This window comes from Bufo gargarizans, chromosome 3, assembly GCF_014858855.1.
Source record: "Bufo gargarizans isolate SCDJY-AF-19 chromosome 3, ASM1485885v1, whole genome shotgun sequence".
NCBI classification, from domain to species: Eukaryota; Metazoa; Chordata; class Amphibia; order Anura; family Bufonidae; genus Bufo; species Bufo gargarizans.
The window spans coordinates 401,858,034-401,878,564 of NC_058082.1; the positions used below are offsets into that span (position 1 = coordinate 401,858,034).

The window sequence follows — 20,531 nt, forward strand, 5'->3', positions numbered from 1 at the left end:
AAGTTGCTTGGCCTCTCTCAGCCTAATCTTATAAATGTCCCTGTCAACCTTGGTGTTTTTTTTGTTTTTGTTTTTTGTTAATGATTTTTGGCCACTTCTGCTGAGTACCACAGTGGTCTCTTCCTTTTTTTACTTTTTGTGACTAGCCTAATGCCTTCAATACTGCCACTTTTAAGTAGTCCCATTTCTCCTGGACTCCATTTAAACTGTTCCAGTCTGATAGGGACTCGTATACCACACAAAGTTAGTTTTTCTAAAATGTAAAACTTTTGTTTTTGTGCGGTGTGACTCTGTCACTGTGCTTATAGTAAACCACACTGACTGGTGATCACTAGATCCCAAGCTTTCCCCTACAGTAATATCAGATACCAAATTCCCATTTGTGAATACTAAATCTAAAATCTCCTCCTTCCGGGTTGGCTCCTCAACTACTTGCTGTAGAGATAATCCCAGTAGGGAATTTAGAATATCTGTACTCCTGGCAGAACTAGCTATTTTGGTTTTCCAGTTTACATCAGGAAGATTAAAGTCTCCCATAATAACTTCCCATTTAAAGGTCATTTTAGCCATTTCCTCAAGTAGTAGATCATCTAATTCTTTGACTTGGCCAGGTGGTCTAGTTCTTGGTCTTGCTAACTTGTATTAAATTAGATTTTATGCTATCTTTCACATACAGGGCCACCCCTCCCCCTTTCGTGCCTTCTCTGTCTTTCCTATATAGAGAGAACCCTGGTATTGTTATATCACAGTCATTACTCCCATTGAACCATGTCTCAGTAACAGCCACTAAATCTATATTCTCAGATGCCATTATAGACTCAAGTTCATTGATCTTATTCCCTAAACTGCGAGCATTTGTAGACAAGATTCTGAGCTTGTCATTTCTTAACCTATTTGCTACTGGCATCTTCTGGCATTGTTTCGGGGGGCAGTCGGACTCCTGGATTATCACTCTTTTGCCCCCCTTTCCTAGTTTAAATGCTCCTTAGCAAATATTTTGAACTGTTCACTGAGGACATTCATTCTCTTGAGAGAAAGATGCAAACCTTTTTTCTTGTATGGTTCTTTTCCATTCCAACGAGAGCTAACATGAGACACAAAGCCAAACCCTTGGTTCAGACACCATTCACCAAGCCATACATTGAATTCCTTAATGCGCATCTGCCTGTCATGCTGAAGGTTGAGATCCGTCATAGGATATCAATAGTGGATGAAAACGCTTCAGTTTTGTCCCCATTCATTGTCAACTGGGGGAAAACTGAAGGGAAGAGAGTACACCAGAATGCATTCCGTTCCATTTCATTATGTTCCCATGATGCACACAAGCACTGCAAGCAGTTTTTGAATGCGTCCTGGGATGCGGAGCAAGACTTATCCGTCATGAATCAATGGTTACTGGTCCATTTTCTCTGACGCAAAATAAAACGGATCTGTCCCCCATTGACTTAGAGTGGTTTTAGAGACAGATCCGTCATGGCTATTTATATAATACAACCGGATCCATTCATAACAGATGTAGACAGTTGTATTATCATGACTGTTCCAGCAAAAACGCAGATGTGAAATTACCATTACAGTCTCAAATTGCAATGATAGTCTGGAGCAGATTAATTATAGCTTGAGAGACCACTGGAATATACATTTTTAGGCTTCTCTGTGTGTGTGTGTGTGTGTGTGTGTGTGTGTGTGTGCAATATATCAGCAGTATCTTTATTGTTCCAGTAGTATCCTGGATTTTTCCCTTAAATCACAGAAGGGATTTTTTTATTTTACTTATTGTTTAATGGCTGTTCAGAGCATATGTATAATTAACACGTGACATATTCCATATACCCTAGACTCTCCCATAGAAATCAATTGCAGGAGGGGCAGAGTCAGAGTGGAGAATGCCTGGGGAACACCCACTGAGATCTGGACTTGCAGCTCCCCATATTGAAAAGAAGCAATCGTGTAAACCACCACTTAGGGCTCTTTCACACCTGCGTTCTTTTCTTCCGGCATAGAGTTCCGTCGTCGGGGCTCTATGCCGGAAGAATCCTGATCAGTTTTATCCTAATGCATTCTGAATGGAGTGAAATCCGTTCAGGATGCATCAGGATGTCTTCAGTTCAGGACCGGAACGTTTTTTGGCCGGAGAAAATACTGCAGCATGCTGCGCTTTTTGCTCCGGCCAAAAATCCTGAACGCTTGCCGCAAGGCCGGATCCGGAATTAATGCCCATTGAAAGGCATTGATCCGGATCCGGCCTTAAGCTAAACGTTGTTTCGGCGCATTGCCGGATCCGACGTTTAGCTTTTTCTGAATGGTTACCATGGCTGCCGGGACGCTAAAGTCCTGGCAGCCATGGTAAAGTGTAGTGGGGAGCGGGGGAGCAGTATACTTACCGTCCGTGCGGCTCCCGGGGCGCTTCAGAGTGACGTCAGGGCGCCCCATGCGCATGGATGACGTGATCGCATGGCACGTCATCCATGCGCATGGGGCGCTCTGACGTCATTCTGGAGCGCCCCGGGAGCCGCACAGACTGTAAGTATACTGCTCCCCCGCTCCCCACTACTACTAAGGCAACCAGGACTTTAAAGGGATTCTGTCACCAGTTTTTGACCCCCGCATTCAAAAATATGGTTATGTGCATGGAGCCCTTGTGATTCCTAATGTGGTCTTATAAGCTAAATCTGTAGGCTCATTTAGTGTAAAAAAACGTTTTATCTAACCTGTCATTCATCTCGGTAAGGTGCCCAGGGGGTTGCTCATGTCTTCCAGATGCCGCCCGCACCCGCCGCCGTTGGTGCCCAGCTCCTCCTTTGCTGTCATCAGCGCCGCCTCAGAATCATTTGCTACTCCTCCGGCTCTCCCTCACTCCCCCCTCCTTCTTCTCTAACATCCCGCGCGTGCGCACAGGCCTGTGCCTGATGCGCCCGTGCGGACTTCTCCGTTCGGCTTCACTGAGCGAAGTGCGCATGCGCCGGCACTTCGCTCAACCTCCCGATGACCTGAAGGCTGCCGTCATCGGGAGGTTGAGCGAAGTGTCGGCGCATGCGCACTTCGCTCAGTGAAGCCGAACGGAGAAGTCCGCACGGGCGCATCAGGCACAGGCCTGTGCGCACGCGCGGGATGTTAGAGAAGAAGGAGGGGGGAGTGAGGGAGAGCCGGAGGAGTAGCAAATGATTCTGAGGCGGCGCTGATGACAGCAAAGGAGGAGCTGGGCACCAACGGCGGCGGGTGCGGGCGGCATCTGGAAGACATGAGCAACCCCCTGGGCACCTTACCGAGATGAATGACAGGTTAGATAAAACGTTTTTTACACTAAATGAGCCTACAGATTTAGCTTATAAGACCACATTAGGAATCACAAGGGCTCCATGCACATAACCATATTTTTGAATGTGGGGGTCAAAAACTGTTGACAGAGTCCCTTTAATAGAGTCCTGGCTGCCATAGCAACACTGAGCGCATTTTGAAGACGGATCCGTCTTCAAATGCTTTCAGTTCACTTGCGTTTTTCCGGATCCGGCGTGTAATTCCGGCAAGTGGAGGAAAGCCGGATCCGGACAACGCAAGTGTGAAAGAGGCCTAAGAAATACTTTTATTGACTGTCGGCAAAATGTTGCCAATTTTGTCCACACATGAGACAAAAATTTGTATTTATCAGCAGAGTTTCAGGCAACCTTGATAAAATGGTAAAAAGTATTCCTTTCCTTCTTACCAGGTCATCCTTGTGCTGACAACTTATGAGATTCCTTTGATTATAATTTCCTATGGACAGTCAAAGCTGTACAGGAGGTGAGTAGACATTGCCATGGCATAACTGGATTATACATTGCTTGGGAGATATGCAGAGTTATAGACTATATATTTGGGAAATCTAGAACATAAATAACCCTTAGCACCACCAGAAGGAAACCTTTCTTAAATCCACTCTTTCCTTAAAGGGGTTGTTCCAGGATGATGACAACGTATCACCTATCCATAGGGATAAGGATTGAGCACTCTGAGAATGCCGGGAATGGAGGAACAGCGCTCGGCTATCTCCGTGAGCCCCATAGTGTTTGAATGGAACAGCAGTGCTTACTAGCTTGACTGCTGCTCTGTTCCAAGAGTCCCAGCAGTCAGACATTCATTGATCAGACACCCATCTTGTGGATAGATAATTGTTCTTCTGGGACAACCCCTTTAAAGGGAGTCTATCACACAATTTACACACTTAACGCGGTCATCATTGCCTTAGGTCAGGGGTGCACAACCTTTTTTGATCTGGGGGCCGTATTGTCACATCGCACTATTTTTAAGGGGACCGCAAAAAAAAGTTAATCAGCGCTTGTTTGCATCAGTCTATTACAAAGTGACTGGGGAGGAATGATCACTACCACAGTCATTCCTGCCTCATTCACTTCTATCGATTATCGGTATCACATTCCTGATTACACAGGGAGATGTGCTGATGATAACTGTACATCTTTCATCCTGATAAAGTATGCAAATCAGCCAACAAACGAGTGATTCCGCCAGATATTAGGAATGATTTTTAACACGTTCCTGCAGCATGGGCCTGAAACAGAAGATTCATACTCTCCTGCTCCCTGCCTCCATCTCCTGGTCCCAGCAGTGTTTACATCCGGCTGGCTGTGGGCATAGTCACTTGTACCTCTCCAGCCAATGACTGGCTTCAGTGGTGATGTGGCCACGAGCAGCGTTTTACCGCTGAAGCCAGTCATTTGCTGTAGAAGTTCTCCGGGACTGGAAGATGGAGACCGAGAGAGCAGCATGGAGCAGGAATGTAGGAATCTTTTGTTTCAGGGACCATGCTGCAAGAACTTGTTATAAATCATTTTAACTAGGAAACTCCTTTTAAGTGGTGAACTTTCCTTCCTTCCTCCTATTCACAAATGAGCGCTTTCCTTCACTTCAGGGGATGGCACTCACTGGTTCTTACCACCTCCTGCACCCCCAGATATACTGTAGGTGCTCTGCAATAAACGACTAAGCACTTTTCCTGAAGGCTCACGCACATGCCCATTGTTTTAGTACGCATCTGAGCCACATTTTTAATGTGTCTTGCATGTGGACCCATTCACTTCAACTGTGCCGCAAAAGATGCGGACAGCACGCCATGTGCTGTTTGCATCCGTTACTCCATTCTGAAAAATGCAGAACAAACATGGCTGGTGTCCTGCGGACCAAAAGAAAAGGTACGGTCGTGTGTATGAGGCCTTACTAGCTGGGAAAGCACTTATTTGTTAACCCTTTAATGAAAAGGCCTTAAAGGGAGTCGGTCATCAGCATTTCACGGCGCATGCGCATTAATTACTGTTATGCCGTACAAGGAATGGGCATCGCAGTGCGCAGGTGCGGGATCTCGGCGAAACAACAAGTTAGTAGATAAAAGGTCAGAGGGAAAGGATGGGCGGGCAGAGGGAAGGAAGGGGCGGGGGGGGAGCGAAGAAAAGGCTGAGCTAGCAGGGCACCTACGAGGGTAACGCTGCCCCTGGGCACTTGCAAGCCCTCATTTGCATATGTTTCAAAGATGTTTTTTGATGGACCATGATTGATGCTAAAGGTAACGTTTTTATTAACTGTAAGCATGCTAGAAACCCATGGGAAGGGTTACAAACGTGAAATGCTGATGACAGACTCCCTTTAATGACCAGTCACTTTTTTGTGATTTGGCTTGTAACTTTTTTATTTTTTGGACTACCAAAATAGCTTTTTATTACATAACACAGGGCTTTTTAATATATATTTTTTTTTTTCACTTTTATTAGGGCGAAACTGTTTGTCACTTTTATTCAGACTATAGCTCATTATTTTAATATGCAAATTATTGTAATTAGTTCCCTATATGTGTTGGATCGTTTTGTTATACAGTATGTATAGTTTCACATGAATGGGATCATAATTGTAATGGTTTTGGTTAGTGTGGGCATGTTTTTTACTTATGTATTTTACGGTTTACCGGTATTCATTATTTTTTATAATTTTTTTTTTAACATATATATTACCAACCGGGTGATTAAAGGAGTTCTTATTTTTTCATGATACATTGGAGTGCGGTTCATTTTTCTGGACTATAATTGGGGTAAGAAGCCTATTCCCTCAGGAACATGCACCCAGATTTGCTTATTGGCCTGTGCCGCCATTTTTCGTTGAGATATGGATATATATATATATATATATATAATATATATATAAATATTTATATAATATACAGTACAGACCAAACATTTGAACACACCTTCTCATTCAAAGAGTTTTCTTTATTTTCATGACTATGAAAATTGTAGATTCACACTGAAGGCATCAAAACTATGAATTAACACATGTGGAATTATATACATAACAAAAAAAGTGTTAAACAACCGAAAATATGTCATATTCTAGGTTCTTCAAAGTAGCCACCTTTTGCTTTGATTACTGCTTTGCACACTCTTGGCATTCTCTTGATGAGCTTCAAGAGGTAGTCACCTGAAATGGTCTTCCAACAGTCTTGAAGGAGTTCCCAGAGATGCTTAGCACTTGTTGGCCCTTTTGCCTTCACTCTGCGGTCCAGTTCACCCCAAACCATTTCGATTGGGTTCAGGTCCGGTGACTGTGGAGGCCAGGTCATCTGGCGCAGCACCCCATCACTCTCCTTCATGGTCAAATAGCCCTTACACAGCCTGGAGGTGTTTTTGGGGTCATTGTCCTGTTGAAAAATAAATGATGGTCCAACTAAACGCAAACCGGATGGAATAGCATGCCGCTGCAAGATGCTGTGGTAGCCATGCTGGTTCAGTATGCCTTCAATTTTGAATAAATCCCCAACAGTGTCACCAGCAAAGCACACCCACACCATCACAGCTCCTCCTCCATGCTTCACGGTGGGAACCAGGCATGTAGAGTCCATCCGTTCACCTTTTCTGCGTCGCACAAAGACACGGTGGTTGGAACCAAAGATCTCAAATTTGGACTCCTCACACCAAAGCACAGATTTCCACTGGTCTAATGTCCATTCCTTGTGTTCTTTAGCCCAAAAAAGTCTCTTCTGCTTGTTGCCAGTCTTTAGCAGTGGTTTCCTAGCAGATATTCTACCATGAAGGCCTGATTCACACAGTCTCCTCTTAACAGTTGTTCTAGAGATGTGTCTGCTGTTAGAACTCTGTGTGGCATTGACCTGGTCTCTAATCTGAGCTGCTGTTAGCCTGCGATTTCTGAGGCTGGTGACTCGGATGAACTTATCCTCCGCAGCAGAAATGACTCTTGGTCTTCCTTTCCTGGGGCGGTCCGCATGTGAGCCAGTTTCTTTGTAGCGCTTGCTGGTTTTTGTGACTGCACTTGGGGACACTTTCAAAGTTTTCCCAATTTTTCGGACTGACTGACCTTCATTTCTTAAAGTTATGATGGCCACTCGTTTTTCTTTACTTAGCTGCTTTTTTCTTGCCATAATACAAATTCTAACAGTCTATTCAGTAGGACTATCAGCTGTGTATCCACCTGACTTCTCCACAACGCAACTGATGGTCCCAACCCCATTTATAAGGCAAGAAATCCCACTTATTAAACCTGACAGGGCACACCTGTGAAGTAAAAACCATTTCAGGTGACTACCTCTTGAAGCTCATCAAGAGAATGCCAAGAGTGTGCAAAGCAGTAATCAAAGCAAAAGGTGGCTACTTTGAAGAACCTAGAATTACGTATTTTCAGTTGTTTCACACTTTTTTGTTATGTATATAATTCCACATGTGTTAATTCACAGTTTTGATGCCTTCAGTGTGAATCTACAATTTCCATAGTCATGAAAATAAAGAAAACTCTTTGAATGAGAAGGTGTGTCCAAACTTTTGGTCTGTACTGTATATATTTATTTATTGCACAGCAGCACTAGACCAATGATACGGGTGCAAAAATCCTCCCAGCCGCAGGCTCAAACGGCCAACTGTGGATATATGCTAAAGGTAACATATATAATGTTACCTTTAGCATATATCCACAGTTAGCCGTTTGAGCCTGCGGCTGGAAGGATTTTTGCACCCGTATCATTGGTCTAGTGCTGCTGAGTATTTTTTATTTTCATGACTATGAAAATTGTAGATTCACACTGAAGGCATCAAAACTATGAATTAACACGTGGAATTTTATATACATTACAAAAAAGTGTTAAAAAAAACCCTGAAAATATGTCATATTGTAGGTTCTTCAATATAGCCACCTTTTGATTACTGCTTTGCACACTCTTAGCATTCTCTTGATGAGCTTCAAGAGGTAGTCACCTGAAATGGTTTTCACTTCACAGGTGTGCCCTGTCAGGTTTAATAAGTGGGATTTTTTTGCCTTATAAATGGGGTTGGGACCATCAGTTGCCTTGTGGAGAAGTCGGGTGGATATACAGCTGATAGTCCTACTGAATAGACTGTTAGTTGCTTTTTTCTTGCCATAATACAAATTCTAAGTAAAGAAAAACGAGTGGCCGTCATTACTTTAAGAAATGAAGGTCAGTCAGTCCGAAAAATTGGGAAATCTTTGAAAGTGTCCCCAAGTGCAGTCACAAAAACCATCAAGCGCTACAAAGAAACTGGCTCACATGCGGACCGCCCCAGGAAAGGAAGACCAAGAGTCACCTCTGCTGCGGGGGATAAGTTCATCCGAGTCACCAGCCTCAGAAATCGCAGGTTAACAGCAGCTCAGATTAGAGACCAGGTCAATGCCACACCGAGTTCTAGCAGCAGACAGATCTCTAGAACAACTGTTAAGAGGAGACTGTGTGAATCAGGTCTTCATGGTAGAATATCTGCTAGGAAACCACTGCTAAAGACAGGCAACAAGCAGAAAAGACTTGTTTGGGCTAAATAACACAAGGAATGGACATTAGACCAGTGGAAATCTGTGCTTTGGTCTGATGAGTCCAAATTTGAGATCTTTTGGTTCCAACCACCATGTCTTTGTGCGACGCAGAAAAGGTGAACGGATGGACTCTACATGCCTGGTTCCCACCGTGAAGCATGGAGGAGGAGGTGTGATGGTGTGGGGGTACTTTGCTGGTGACACTGTTGTGTGATTTATTCAAAATTGAAGGCATACTGAACCAGCATGGCTACCACAGCATCTTGCAGCGGCAAGCTATTCCATCCGGTTTGCGTTTAGTTGGACCATCATTTACAAACCGGATTCCAAAAAAGTTGGGACACTAAACAAATTGTGAATAAAAACTGAATGCAATGATGTGGAGATGGCAAATGTCAATATTTTATTTGTAATAGAACGTAGATGACAGATCAAACGTTTAATCCGAGTAAATGTATCATTTTAAAGGAAAAATACGTTGATTCAAATTTTCACGGTGTTAACAAATCCCAAAAAAGTTGGGACAAGTAGCAATGAGGCTGGAAAAAGTCAATTTGAGCATAACGAAGAGCTGGAAGACCAATTAACACTAATTAGGTCAATTGGCAAAATGATTGGGTATAAAAAGAGCTTCTCAGAGTGGCAGTGTCTCTCAGAAGCCAAGATGGGTAGAGGATCACCAATTCCCACAATGTTGCGCAGAAAGATAGTGGAGCAATATCAGAAAAGTGTTACCCAGCGAAAAATTGCAAAGACTTTGCATTCATCATCATCAACTGTGCATAACATCATCCGAAGATTCAGAGAATCTGGAACAATCTCTGTGCGTAAGGGTCAAGGCCGTAAAACCATACTGGATGTCTTTGATCTTCGGGCCCTTAAACGACACTGCACCACAAACAGGAATGCTACTGTAAAGGAAATCACAGAATGGGCTCAGGAATACTTCCAGAAACCATTGTCAGTGAACACAATCCACCGTGCCATCCGCCGTTGCCAGCTAAAACTCTTCAGTGCAAAGAAGAAGCCATTTCTAAGCAAGATCCACAAGCTCAGGCGTTTTCACTGGGCCGGGGATCATTTAAAATGGAGTGTGGCAAAATGGAAGACTGTTCTGTGGTCAGACGAGTCACGATTCGAAGTTCTTTTTGGAAATCTGGGACGCCATGTCATCCGGACCAAAGAGGACAAGGACAACCCAAGTTGCTATCAACGCTCAGTTCAGAAGCCTGCATCTCTGATGGTATGGGGTTGCATGAGTGCGTGTGGCATGGGCAGCTTGCATGTCTGGAAAGGCACCATCAATGCAGAAAAATATATTCAGGTTCTAGAACAACATATGCTCCCATCCAGACATCATCTCTTTCAGGGAAGACCCTGCATTTTTCAACAAGATAATGCCAGACCACATTCTGCATGAATCACAACATCATGGCTCCGTAGGAGAAGGATCCGGGTACTGAAATGGCCAGTCTGCAGTCCAGATCTTTCACCTATAGAGAACATTTGGCGCATCATAAAGAGGAAGGTGCAACAAAGAAGGCCCAAGACGATTGAACAGTTAGAGGCCTGTATTAGACAACAATGGGAGAGCATTCCTTTTTCTAAACTTGAGAAACTGGTCTCCTCGGTCCCCAGACGTCTGTTGAGTGTTGTAAGAAGAAGGGGAGATGCCACATAGTGGTGAAAATGGCCTTGTCCCAACTTTTTGGGGATTTGTTGACACCATGAAATTCTGATTCAACATATTTTTCCCTTAAAATGGTACATTTTCTCAGTTTAAACTTTTGTTCCGTGATTTATGTTCTATTCTGAATAAAATATTAGAAGTTGGCGCCTCTACATCATTGCATTCAGTTTTTATTCATGATTTGTATAGTGTCCCAACTTTTTGGGAATCCGGTTTGTATTTTCCAACAGGACAATGACCCCAAACACACCTCCAGGCTGTGTAAGGGCTATTTGACCATGAAGGAGAGTGATGGGGTGCTGCGCCAGATGACCTGGCCTCCACAGTCACCGGACCTGAACCCAATCGAGATGGTTTGGGGTGAGCTGGACCGCAGAGTGAAGGCAAAAGGGCCTACAAGTGCTAACATCTCTGGGAGCTCCTTCAATACTGTTGGAAGACCATTTCAGGTGACTACCTCTTGAAGCTCATCAAGAGAATGCCAAGAGTGTGCAAAGCAGTAATCAAAGCAAAAGGTGGCTACTTTGAAGAACCTAGAATATGACATATTTTCAGTTGTTTCACGCTTTTTTGTTATGTATATAATTCCACATGTTAATTCATAGTTTTGATGCCTCAGTGTGAATCTACAATTTTCATAGTCATGAAACTAAAGAAAACTCTTTGAATGAGAAGGTGTGTCCAACTTTTGCTCTGTACTGTGTGTGTGTGTGTGTGTGTGTGTGTGTGTATGTATGTATGTATATGTGTGTGTGTGTGTGTGTGTGTGTGTGTGTGTGTGTATATCTATCTATCTATCTATCTATATATATATATAATCTATTTTTTTTTTTTTTTTTTTTTTTTATAGCACTAGACCAATGATACAGGTGCAAAAATCCTCCCAGCCGCAGTCTCAAGTGGCTAACTGTAGATATAAATTCAAAAGAATGAGGCAGCACTCCAGACTTAAAGTAAAAAGAATGGTGGATCTTATTCCCCTCTGCAATGTTTCAACCGCTCAATGCGGTCTTTATCAAGCATAAAACATGGTGTCATACAAGGGTATATATACCCAGAATACATAGCAACAAATTAAGTGATAATCATTCAATAAAAAGTGTATATATAGTAATAAAAACAAGTATAGAAATACATGCAATCTCTCCATGTTGTTTATCATATATCAATAACAGTTTACATAGTGTGTTCCAATGTGCAAATCCATAGTATCCATAATTACTCCATAACTAAACCCTAAACTGTGTAAATTGGATTCATTATGACAGTGTTACACAGGTGGTGTGTAAGTGTTAATAATAGTTATAATTAATAAAGTAAAAAACTCACACAGCGGTGACAGAAGTGCTTTTTACATTTCATTACATTGCATTCTACTAACTTTGGCCTAAAAATCATCTTTGCAATTTGTCTTTATTAAACATTTTCAGCAGTTTTTGTGATACAAGGGTCAACCCTTTCCTGATTCATTTTTTTTATTCCCTGCCTTCCCAGAGCCATAACATTATTAATAATAATAATAATATTTTTTCTGCAAGTTGTACTTTGTAATGTCACCATTTAATATTCCACTTGATGTAGTGGGAAGCTGGAAAAAAAATTGCAAATCAGGTGGAAATGGAAAAAAAAACAAAATTCCACCACAGTTTGAGTTTTTTTTTTATTTTCTCTGCGCTCTGTATGTTGTAAAACTGACCTGTTCATTCCCTGGGTCAGTACATTTTCTATAGTTTTTCTTTTCTTTTAATGCTGAAATGGAATGTGTAATCTGAAAATGACCTATTGTTTAAGGCTACATTTACACAACAGGAAAAAATTGCTGTTTTTGTAACAGCTGTGTCACAGCAGTTTTTAGCGCATTGAATTTTGAGAATTGAAGTCAATGGGCTAATCACATGGCAGTTGTTGTTTTTTAACGCCAGTAAATGGCAGCCGTCAAATATTCTATTGTGTCCGTTTTCACAGCCAGACAGACCCCATTTTATTTCTTTTTTTTTTTGTGTAGATTTATATTAGCATGTAAAAAATAATAATAATTAGCACATAAAGAAGAAAAACAAAGTGATACAGCATAGTTCGTACAGAGTCCACAGTGGACCATTGAGATGTAAAATAAGACAGACAGCACATACAGCAGTGCAAATACCATGACTATGTCTAATAATGTATCACAAAAATCTCAGGACACGGAATAGGACAACTGACAGAACGCAAAGGGAAAGGGACGGATGGGGGGAAAGTAAGAACAGGGATGATGGGGGGTCTTTAGGGGGATGTTGAGTAGGTATCCCATGGAAGCCAGATCGCTTGGAACTGTTCCACAGTGTTAAGGAACGCCGTGAGATAGTCCATGGACCTGAAGTCACGGACCCTGGCCAGTAGTGTGGACTTGGTTGAAGGGGTAGTCTATTTCCAGGATTTAGTGATCAAGGTTTTAGCTGCGGTACATGGGGAACAGTCTGGAAGAGCACTTGCTCAGCCCCGGAGGTGGTAAGTTGAGTAGGTAGACCTTTTGGGTCCAGCGGTATAGGGGATCCGAAAAGAGAGTGAGCCACATCTTTTACCCCTTCCTAAAATGGGGTAATGCTAGGGCATGTCAAGAAAATGTGGTACAATGAGCCTACATCGTTCAAGCACCGCCAGCAGACATATGGAACAGTGGGGTTTATACAATGTAGGAGAGCAGGAGTATGATACCAGTGCATTAGCAACTTATACTGGGTCTCCTTGTACGTGGTGTAAATGGAGGATGTGGCTGCCATGTTCCATATAGTCTGCCAGGCACTGCGAAAAAGAGGGGATCCGAGGCAGCGGCCCATTTATCCATATATGCTTGGTGGGGGATCTCTCCCTCCGCATACGTGGCAAGAGGCGGTAGATGAGGGAAATCAGTCCGCTTGTTCCGGTACCTAATCGGCATAGACGTTCAAATGGAGTAGGGAGTGACACCTTAAGTGAACCAAAAGCAGTACTCCCATAATGACGAACCTGGAGATAGTGGAGTCTCTCAGTCGTTGGTACTTTCGATTGCTCCTGGAGCTGCGCAAAGGATTTAAGTGTCAAAGTATCAGCATCTACAATGTCCGCTAAGAAAAAGAAACCCAATGACGACCAGACCTGGACCATAGAGGTGGTTATGCTAGAGGGGATAGCTGGATTGTAAAGGAAGGAGATCATGGAGTGCTGGGAAGCTAAGGCAAATCTGCTGTGGCAGGTGTCCCATATATGCTTGGTAAAGGCCATGGGCCCCAGAAGGGGAGTGTGGGGGGCAACAGGAGTCTGTTGCCATAGTAGTGTGTTCGGATGAATCGGAGCAAGCCAGAGCTTTTCAACTTCCACCCATTTGGTGTATGCCTGTTGGGAAGCTCAAAATGGGATGACACATAGATGAGAAGCCCAGTAATGGTGCATGATATTGGGGACCGATAGGCCACCTCTGTCCGTGGCCGCAAACATGACCTTGCGGAGGATGCGTTGGCGTTAACCTTGCCATATGAAATCTAAAATGGCCTGTTGGAGGAGGGATAGTTTTGACATAGGGATCCGCACTGGGAGGGTTTCAAAGTAGTAGAGCAATTTTGGGAGGAGTGACTTCTTGACTGCTGCTATGCGGCCTAACAGATGGGTACAGGGTTTTCCATTTAGCAAGGAGGGGCTTAAGCTCTCGAAAGATGGGAGGGAAGTTACTGGAATACAGGGAGGTGTAGGGGAAATATAAACCCCCAGGTACTTTAGCGCGGCATCCGACCAACGGTAAGGGAAGTTACTTCGAAGCAGTGCTAGTTCACGGGTGGGTATAGAAACGGGTAGGGCCTCTGTCTTAGAAGTATATCCTGAGGGGGCACCGTATTGTGATGAGGCTTTTTGTAGGTTAGGAAGTGTGATATGGGGATTGGTCAGGGTAAAGAGGACATTATCCGCATAAAGGGAAATCTTAAATTCCTTGTCCCGTACTTTAAGTCCCTGGATGTCAGGGTTCAGCCGTATGTGTGCTGCCAGGGTTTCTATATATAGTGCAAAGATAAGCGGTGAGGGTAGGCAACCCTGACACGTTCCATTAGAAATATTAAATGGAGTGGAGGAGCAGAAAGGCAGTTTAATAAGCACTGAGAGTAGAGGCTGACTCATTAAGACTGTCAGCCAGAGCAGAGGCTTGTCCAATTCTGCCAGAAGATCTTTATGGTTAAAGGGGTGGAAAGGAGAGATTGCATCAAAATCCAAATAAGGTGTTCTTCCTTGTCAGGGTCCTTTTCTATTTGGTCCTGCACTGGATGATATATGGGTCACAGCCTCTGACAAGAAAAAGGTGTTTCCAGTACCATCTTTTTCCAAACAAAGAAAGCGGTTTCAATTTAGAGAGAAAAAGGAGGAGGAAAAGCTTGGATTCGAGAAGAAATAAATCAAAATGTCTGTTTAAGTCCAAACCTCAGTCTTGAAAACACATCTCAGCAATGACACCAGGCCTCAGGTGGGGGGTCGCCTCGCTTTATTTTCCCAAGCTTGCCAAAATATTACAGCAAATAAGTCCTCACCAAGGAGAGTAAACATTACAGCTTTACCACAGCGTTCCCCGAAACAGGCAGCTTTATTACGGGAAATAAAAGACTGAAGGGGCAAAGCAGTCCTAATCTCAGTGCCGGCAGGAGAAAGAGTGAAGTATTTTATTCAACACTCTTTCTGGTCCCCAAACAGGTCCTATCGCAGAGGTCCCCCACCGCCGGGCTGCGGCCCAGGACCGAGCCCTGGAAGATTGTTTGCCGGGCCGCGGCAATACAGAGGAGCGGAGACGCCTGACGCGCACATAACACACAGCGGGCGGTCGTACAGCTGGAAGGAAGGAGAGCGTTCCTTCCAACTGTGATGCCAGCCACTGCCACCAATGAGGAGAGAGTGGGCGGAGGAGGGGAGGGACTGGGGCCACTCCAATGATAATTAACCATAGGACCTTTCATGGGTCCAGACTTTATTAACTAAGTAGCAGGACATGTAGAGCGGCTCCCAGGGATCTCCCTGCACTTACTATTATTCCTGTGCGCCGCTCTGTTCGACTAGAAAGAAGCTATATGTTAATTGATGACTTAATCACCTATAATTAAGAGTACAAAGACAGAGTGGGGGTGGGGATTCTAATAAAAACTTAACTTTTAATTCATTTGATAGAAAAGGGTCCCTAGATATTCTTATTTGATAACTAAAAAAGTGCACAATAATACAAAAGATAGTGAATAACGCCTTTTCTGGCTGAGTTACACGACATCCTAATGGAGGCCAAACTGAGCAGGATCATCTCAGAGACGGAATTCGATTTATTTAAAAAAAAAAAATTTATATCCAGAATTCCCAGTGACAGCCACCTTTTTTTTATAGCCTAAAATTCATAAAGGCACAAACCCTCTAAAAGGACGACCTATAATATCTGGAATAGGGAGCACAAGTCAAAACTTAGGCAAATATATTGACCGCATTATCTTACCTTTTTGTTACCTCTCTGCCTTCGTATACACGTGACAGTTTGGATCTTCTTAAAAGAATAGAGACTGTATTACATTAGACCAACAGTCTACTCTTGCGAGTATAGATGTAGAGGCCCTATACTCGTCCATCCCTCACGAGGCAGGCCTCAAAGCGGTCAATTACTACCTAAGCATGAGGGGCCAACATTTTGGTGAAAGCAACCAATTTGTTCTCAAACTTCTGAGATATATCCTAACCTAAAACTTTTTTTCTTTTTAATGGCAGATGGTACTACCAGCTCAGGGGGACTGCAATGGGATGTTCGTGTGCACCATCCTACGCAAATTTGCTCCTGGGCTGGTGGGAGGCCAATAATGTCTTTAGTGACGCAATGTCATCATGGACCGGGCTCATCGTGTTGTGTATCGGCTTTCACAACTTTTGTTGGAAAACTGAATGATAATGACGTGGGATTACGTTTCACATAATAGACAGATAAAAACACTCTCTTCCCTTTCTGGACATTTTGATCCAGAGAGAGAGAGTTTGGACAAATTGGCTAGTACGATATACCGTAAATTGACATCAACAAATTCTTTCCTACCATGGAGCAGTAGCCACCCTTTACCTCTAAAGAGAGAAATACCACGTGGCCAGTATTTGCGTCTGGAAGACGCAACTGCTCTGACAAATCTGAATTTGTGAAACAAGCCGGTATCCTCAGGAGTAGATTTCTCTCCAGAGGATACCCTGACTCAACACTAAGGTCGGCATATCAAACTGCTCTATCAGCAACACGAACCGAACTACTGGTACCCAGAACCAAACCCCCAGATTTTGGAGGGTTTGCAAAAGACAATGATGGACATTAATTCCTATAAAGAAGAAAAGACCGGCACTCGCGATGATGATGAATGTTGCGTTTATTCAGTCACATATTAAGGCATATAGTGACGCGTTTCAGCACAACACGTGCTTTCTTCAGACTATGTAATGGACTCCTATCACATCTCTTTTATACACAGAGAGAGGGAGGAGTAACAAAAAACACAAAGGAAATGGCATCATACTATGTAGCTCCACCCACCTCAGGGCTGACACAGGTGAAATAATGAAAGGTGCAATAAACCAAAAAGATCAATGTGAATACATTGATAAAACAATGGAACAGTTAATAACAATTCAGAAATCAAGTCCGCTGAAAGAGACCAAAAATAATTTTTTGTATATTATTATGGTCTAAATTCTTATAATAAGGACAATATAATCAAAAACTAAGTGAAACTGGAAATGTTATACTCGCGATTAAGTCCCCTTGGATCCAAAGTTTGTAACCAATGGATCCAATAGGCCTCACGCTTTAGAAGCAAACTATTCCTGTCGCCACCACGACGAGGTAAAGATACACTCTCAATCACTTGAGACCGCAACTGCGATATTGCATGACGCTTCTCATGAAAATGATATGGTAGGGGTAACAGCAAATTCTCAGTGCGGATGGTCGACTTATGCTTACTCAATCTATCTTTAATCCGCATTGAGGTTTCCCCTACATAGACTAAACCGCAGGGACATTTCAAAATATAAATGACATTTTTACTGTCGCATGTGAACATGCCTTTAATAGGAATTTGTTCTCCAGAGTGAGGGTGGGTCAAAGTTGAACCTCTAATGACACTCGAACAGTTGTTACAATTTAAACACGGAAATGTGCCCTGACGCGGAGTAGTCAATGTGGTTTGTCTGACTATAGGTTTATTAGTGCCTATGTCTGCTCTAATAATTTTGTCACGAATATTGTCCGCTCTTTTGAAACACATCATGGGAGAATTTTGAAATATCTCCATATGAGGATATGATCTAGACATGATGTGCCAATGCTTATTGATTATGCCCCTTATTCTCTGTGTCCAAGGATGGTACTTCACTATTGATGGGATACGTGGTGGTTTAATAATCTTCTGTCCCTGCGGTTGATCTAACTTGTTCTTTTGAGATTGTAATAAATGTAGGGGATAGCCTCTGTTGAGGAATTTTTTCGTCCTCTCTTGCAACCTAATTTCACAGGTATCGGGATCAGTCACGATCCTTTTAACCCTCTGGTACTGTGAAAAAGGAATTGCCTTCTTGATTGCTGGGGATGGCTACTAGTGTAGGTAAGTAGACTATTTCTACTTTTTGGTTTATTGCACCTTTCATTATTTCACCTGTGTCAGCCCTGAGGTGGGTGGAGCTACATAGTATGATGCCATTTCCTTTGTGTTATTTGTTACTCCTCCCTCTCTCTGTGTATAAAAGAGATGTGATAGGAGTCCATTACATAGTCTGAAGAAAGCACGTGTTGTGCTGAAACGCGTCACTATATGCCTTAATATGTGACTGAATAAACGCAACATTCATAATCATCTCGAGTGCCGGTCTTTTCTTCTTTAGGGTCCATTCACACGTCCGTTTTTTCTTTCCTGATCTGTTCCGTTTTTTCAGGAACAGATCAGGACCAGATCTGGACCCATTCATTTTCAATGGGTCCTGGAAAAAATCGGACAGCACAATGTGTGCTGTCCATTTCCGTTGTTCCGTTCCGCATGTCCGTTTAAATATAAAACATGTCCTATTCTTGTCCTGAAAAATCGGATCTTGGTACAATACAAAGTCAATGGATCCGCAAAAAACGGATGACATTCGTATGTCATTCCGTATGTCATCCGTTTTTTGCGGATTCCGTTCCTGGAAACGCATAACAAATTTTTTTTTTTTTTTTTTTTTTTTTTTTTTTTCAATTTTTTTTCAAAGAAATCCAAACAACTTTATTTGATTATTGAAATGTATACATGTTCCCGTTTTTTGCGGATCCGCAAAAAACGGATGACATACGGATGACATACGGAAACGTTTTCAGGAACAACGGATCCGCAAAAAACGGACCGTTTTTCAGGATGAAAAAAAACAGGACGTGTGAATGGACCCTTATTGCAAGTATTGGGACGTCTCCCCACTGACTCGTGCACCGCATCTATTTTAGCAGTGCCGACCCTCTTCCACATAAGATTGCTTGACTTTTGGGTACGAGCACGCATTACTCCTATAAATGAGCACCTTTGCCTACACAGAGGATGAGGCCCGTGATATTGTATCACAAGTCACAGCTTCAACTGATTTTCTCCAGATTCCCACCAGTGAGCTGAAGAGCAGGAATCTAATGAAAGAGAAAGCAAACACCTGATTGCGCTTGAACTACACGCTGCTACTCTAGCAGAATATCACCGCACACAGAGAATTCCGCGAGGACTAAGGGTGAAATTGAGACCAACATTTTTTGGCAATAACCTTGAATACTGCACTCGTTTCTCTAACATCCTTAATAAATGCTCATTGGACTTGATTGTTCTAACTGTGGAATACCTTAACACTGCCATTGAAGAGTGTAAAGCTCACATTATTACTGCTAAAGAACAGATGAGGGATTGCCTCAAATCAGAGGATCTCGCGACATTGTATGAGAAAACCGACAAACAATGCAGACAACTTCAGGTGAAAATAGAAGCTACCAAATGCTCCAAATTCCTCCGAGATGTGGAGGATTATTCATCACAGCGTGTATACAGGTGGCAGGACAAGTCCGGGACAGCTATCCCTTTTTCGTTTACAAAAGATCGCAGAACGGGATCTGCAACTTCCAGTACAGGCAGCGACACCTCGGGAGCAACTTCAACTGATTTTTTAGGCAAACGCCGCGGCAAAAGAAGAGCAACACCAGGAGAGCCGGCCGCCATCATAGGAGAAGCAGACGCACCGAGACTGACGAGATCGCAGGTACTACTGAGAACTTAGTTGTTAATCTTTCAAGTAAAACTGAGTCCTGCGCAATTGAATCTACTAAAGAAAGGACTGTCCTTTAGCCCCACAGGGACGCTGGACACCTTTTCTCTGGACATTGATTTGCAGCGGTTTTTCCGTAACATACGTCTTAAAGTACACTTTACTAAAAATGTTGATGTAGATGACATGGGGGGCGGTCATGTTAGCTCTGAGGAGCCGTCAGGTTCTTTAACATTGCAACAATTTTCATTGAGAGTTAAAAGTCATTTTGTACCTCCGAAAATATACCATCCAGTTGAAACCTTCGCTAATTTAGTCCAACGAGATGTTAATTCTCTATTGCAACAGTGTAGACAAGGTTCTTTACAGATATGCAATAATTTAACAGCTGAAGAGAAACATGCACTGAATGGTATATTAGAGGATAAATCACTTATATTTAAACCAGCTGATAAGGGGGGTGCCCTTGTGATTCTGGATAGGGAGTATTACATTACAGAGATCTTAGGGCAACTGAGAGATAATGAGACATATAAGATTTTACAATCTGATCAGTTTTTTTCAATTAAAGGTGCATTACAGAGGATTGTGACTGAGGCGAGAGAGGATGGTATCATAGACAATAAACTAAGTGAATTTTTGATAAACCAGCATCCTATTACACCGGTGTTTTACACCCTTCCGAAAATTCACAAGTCCATGACCAGACCACCGGGACGCCCTATTGTGGCCTCCTCTTATTCTATCCTCTCTC

The 20,531-nt window shown here is 42.9% G+C and overlaps 1 protein-coding gene across 1 annotated transcript in view; it reads left to right on the plus strand.

Moving 5' to 3' along the window:
* The window catches only part of SORT1 (sortilin 1), a 114,341-nt gene that overhangs the window by 26,390 nt on the left and 67,420 nt on the right, over positions 1 to 20,531 (plus strand). The window contains exon 3 of the mRNA XM_044288323.1: positions 3,707 to 3,780. Within this exon, the coding sequence (XP_044144258.1) occupies positions 3,707 to 3,780 (74 nt within the window). The remainder of the gene's footprint in view (positions 1 to 3,706; positions 3,781 to 20,531) is intronic.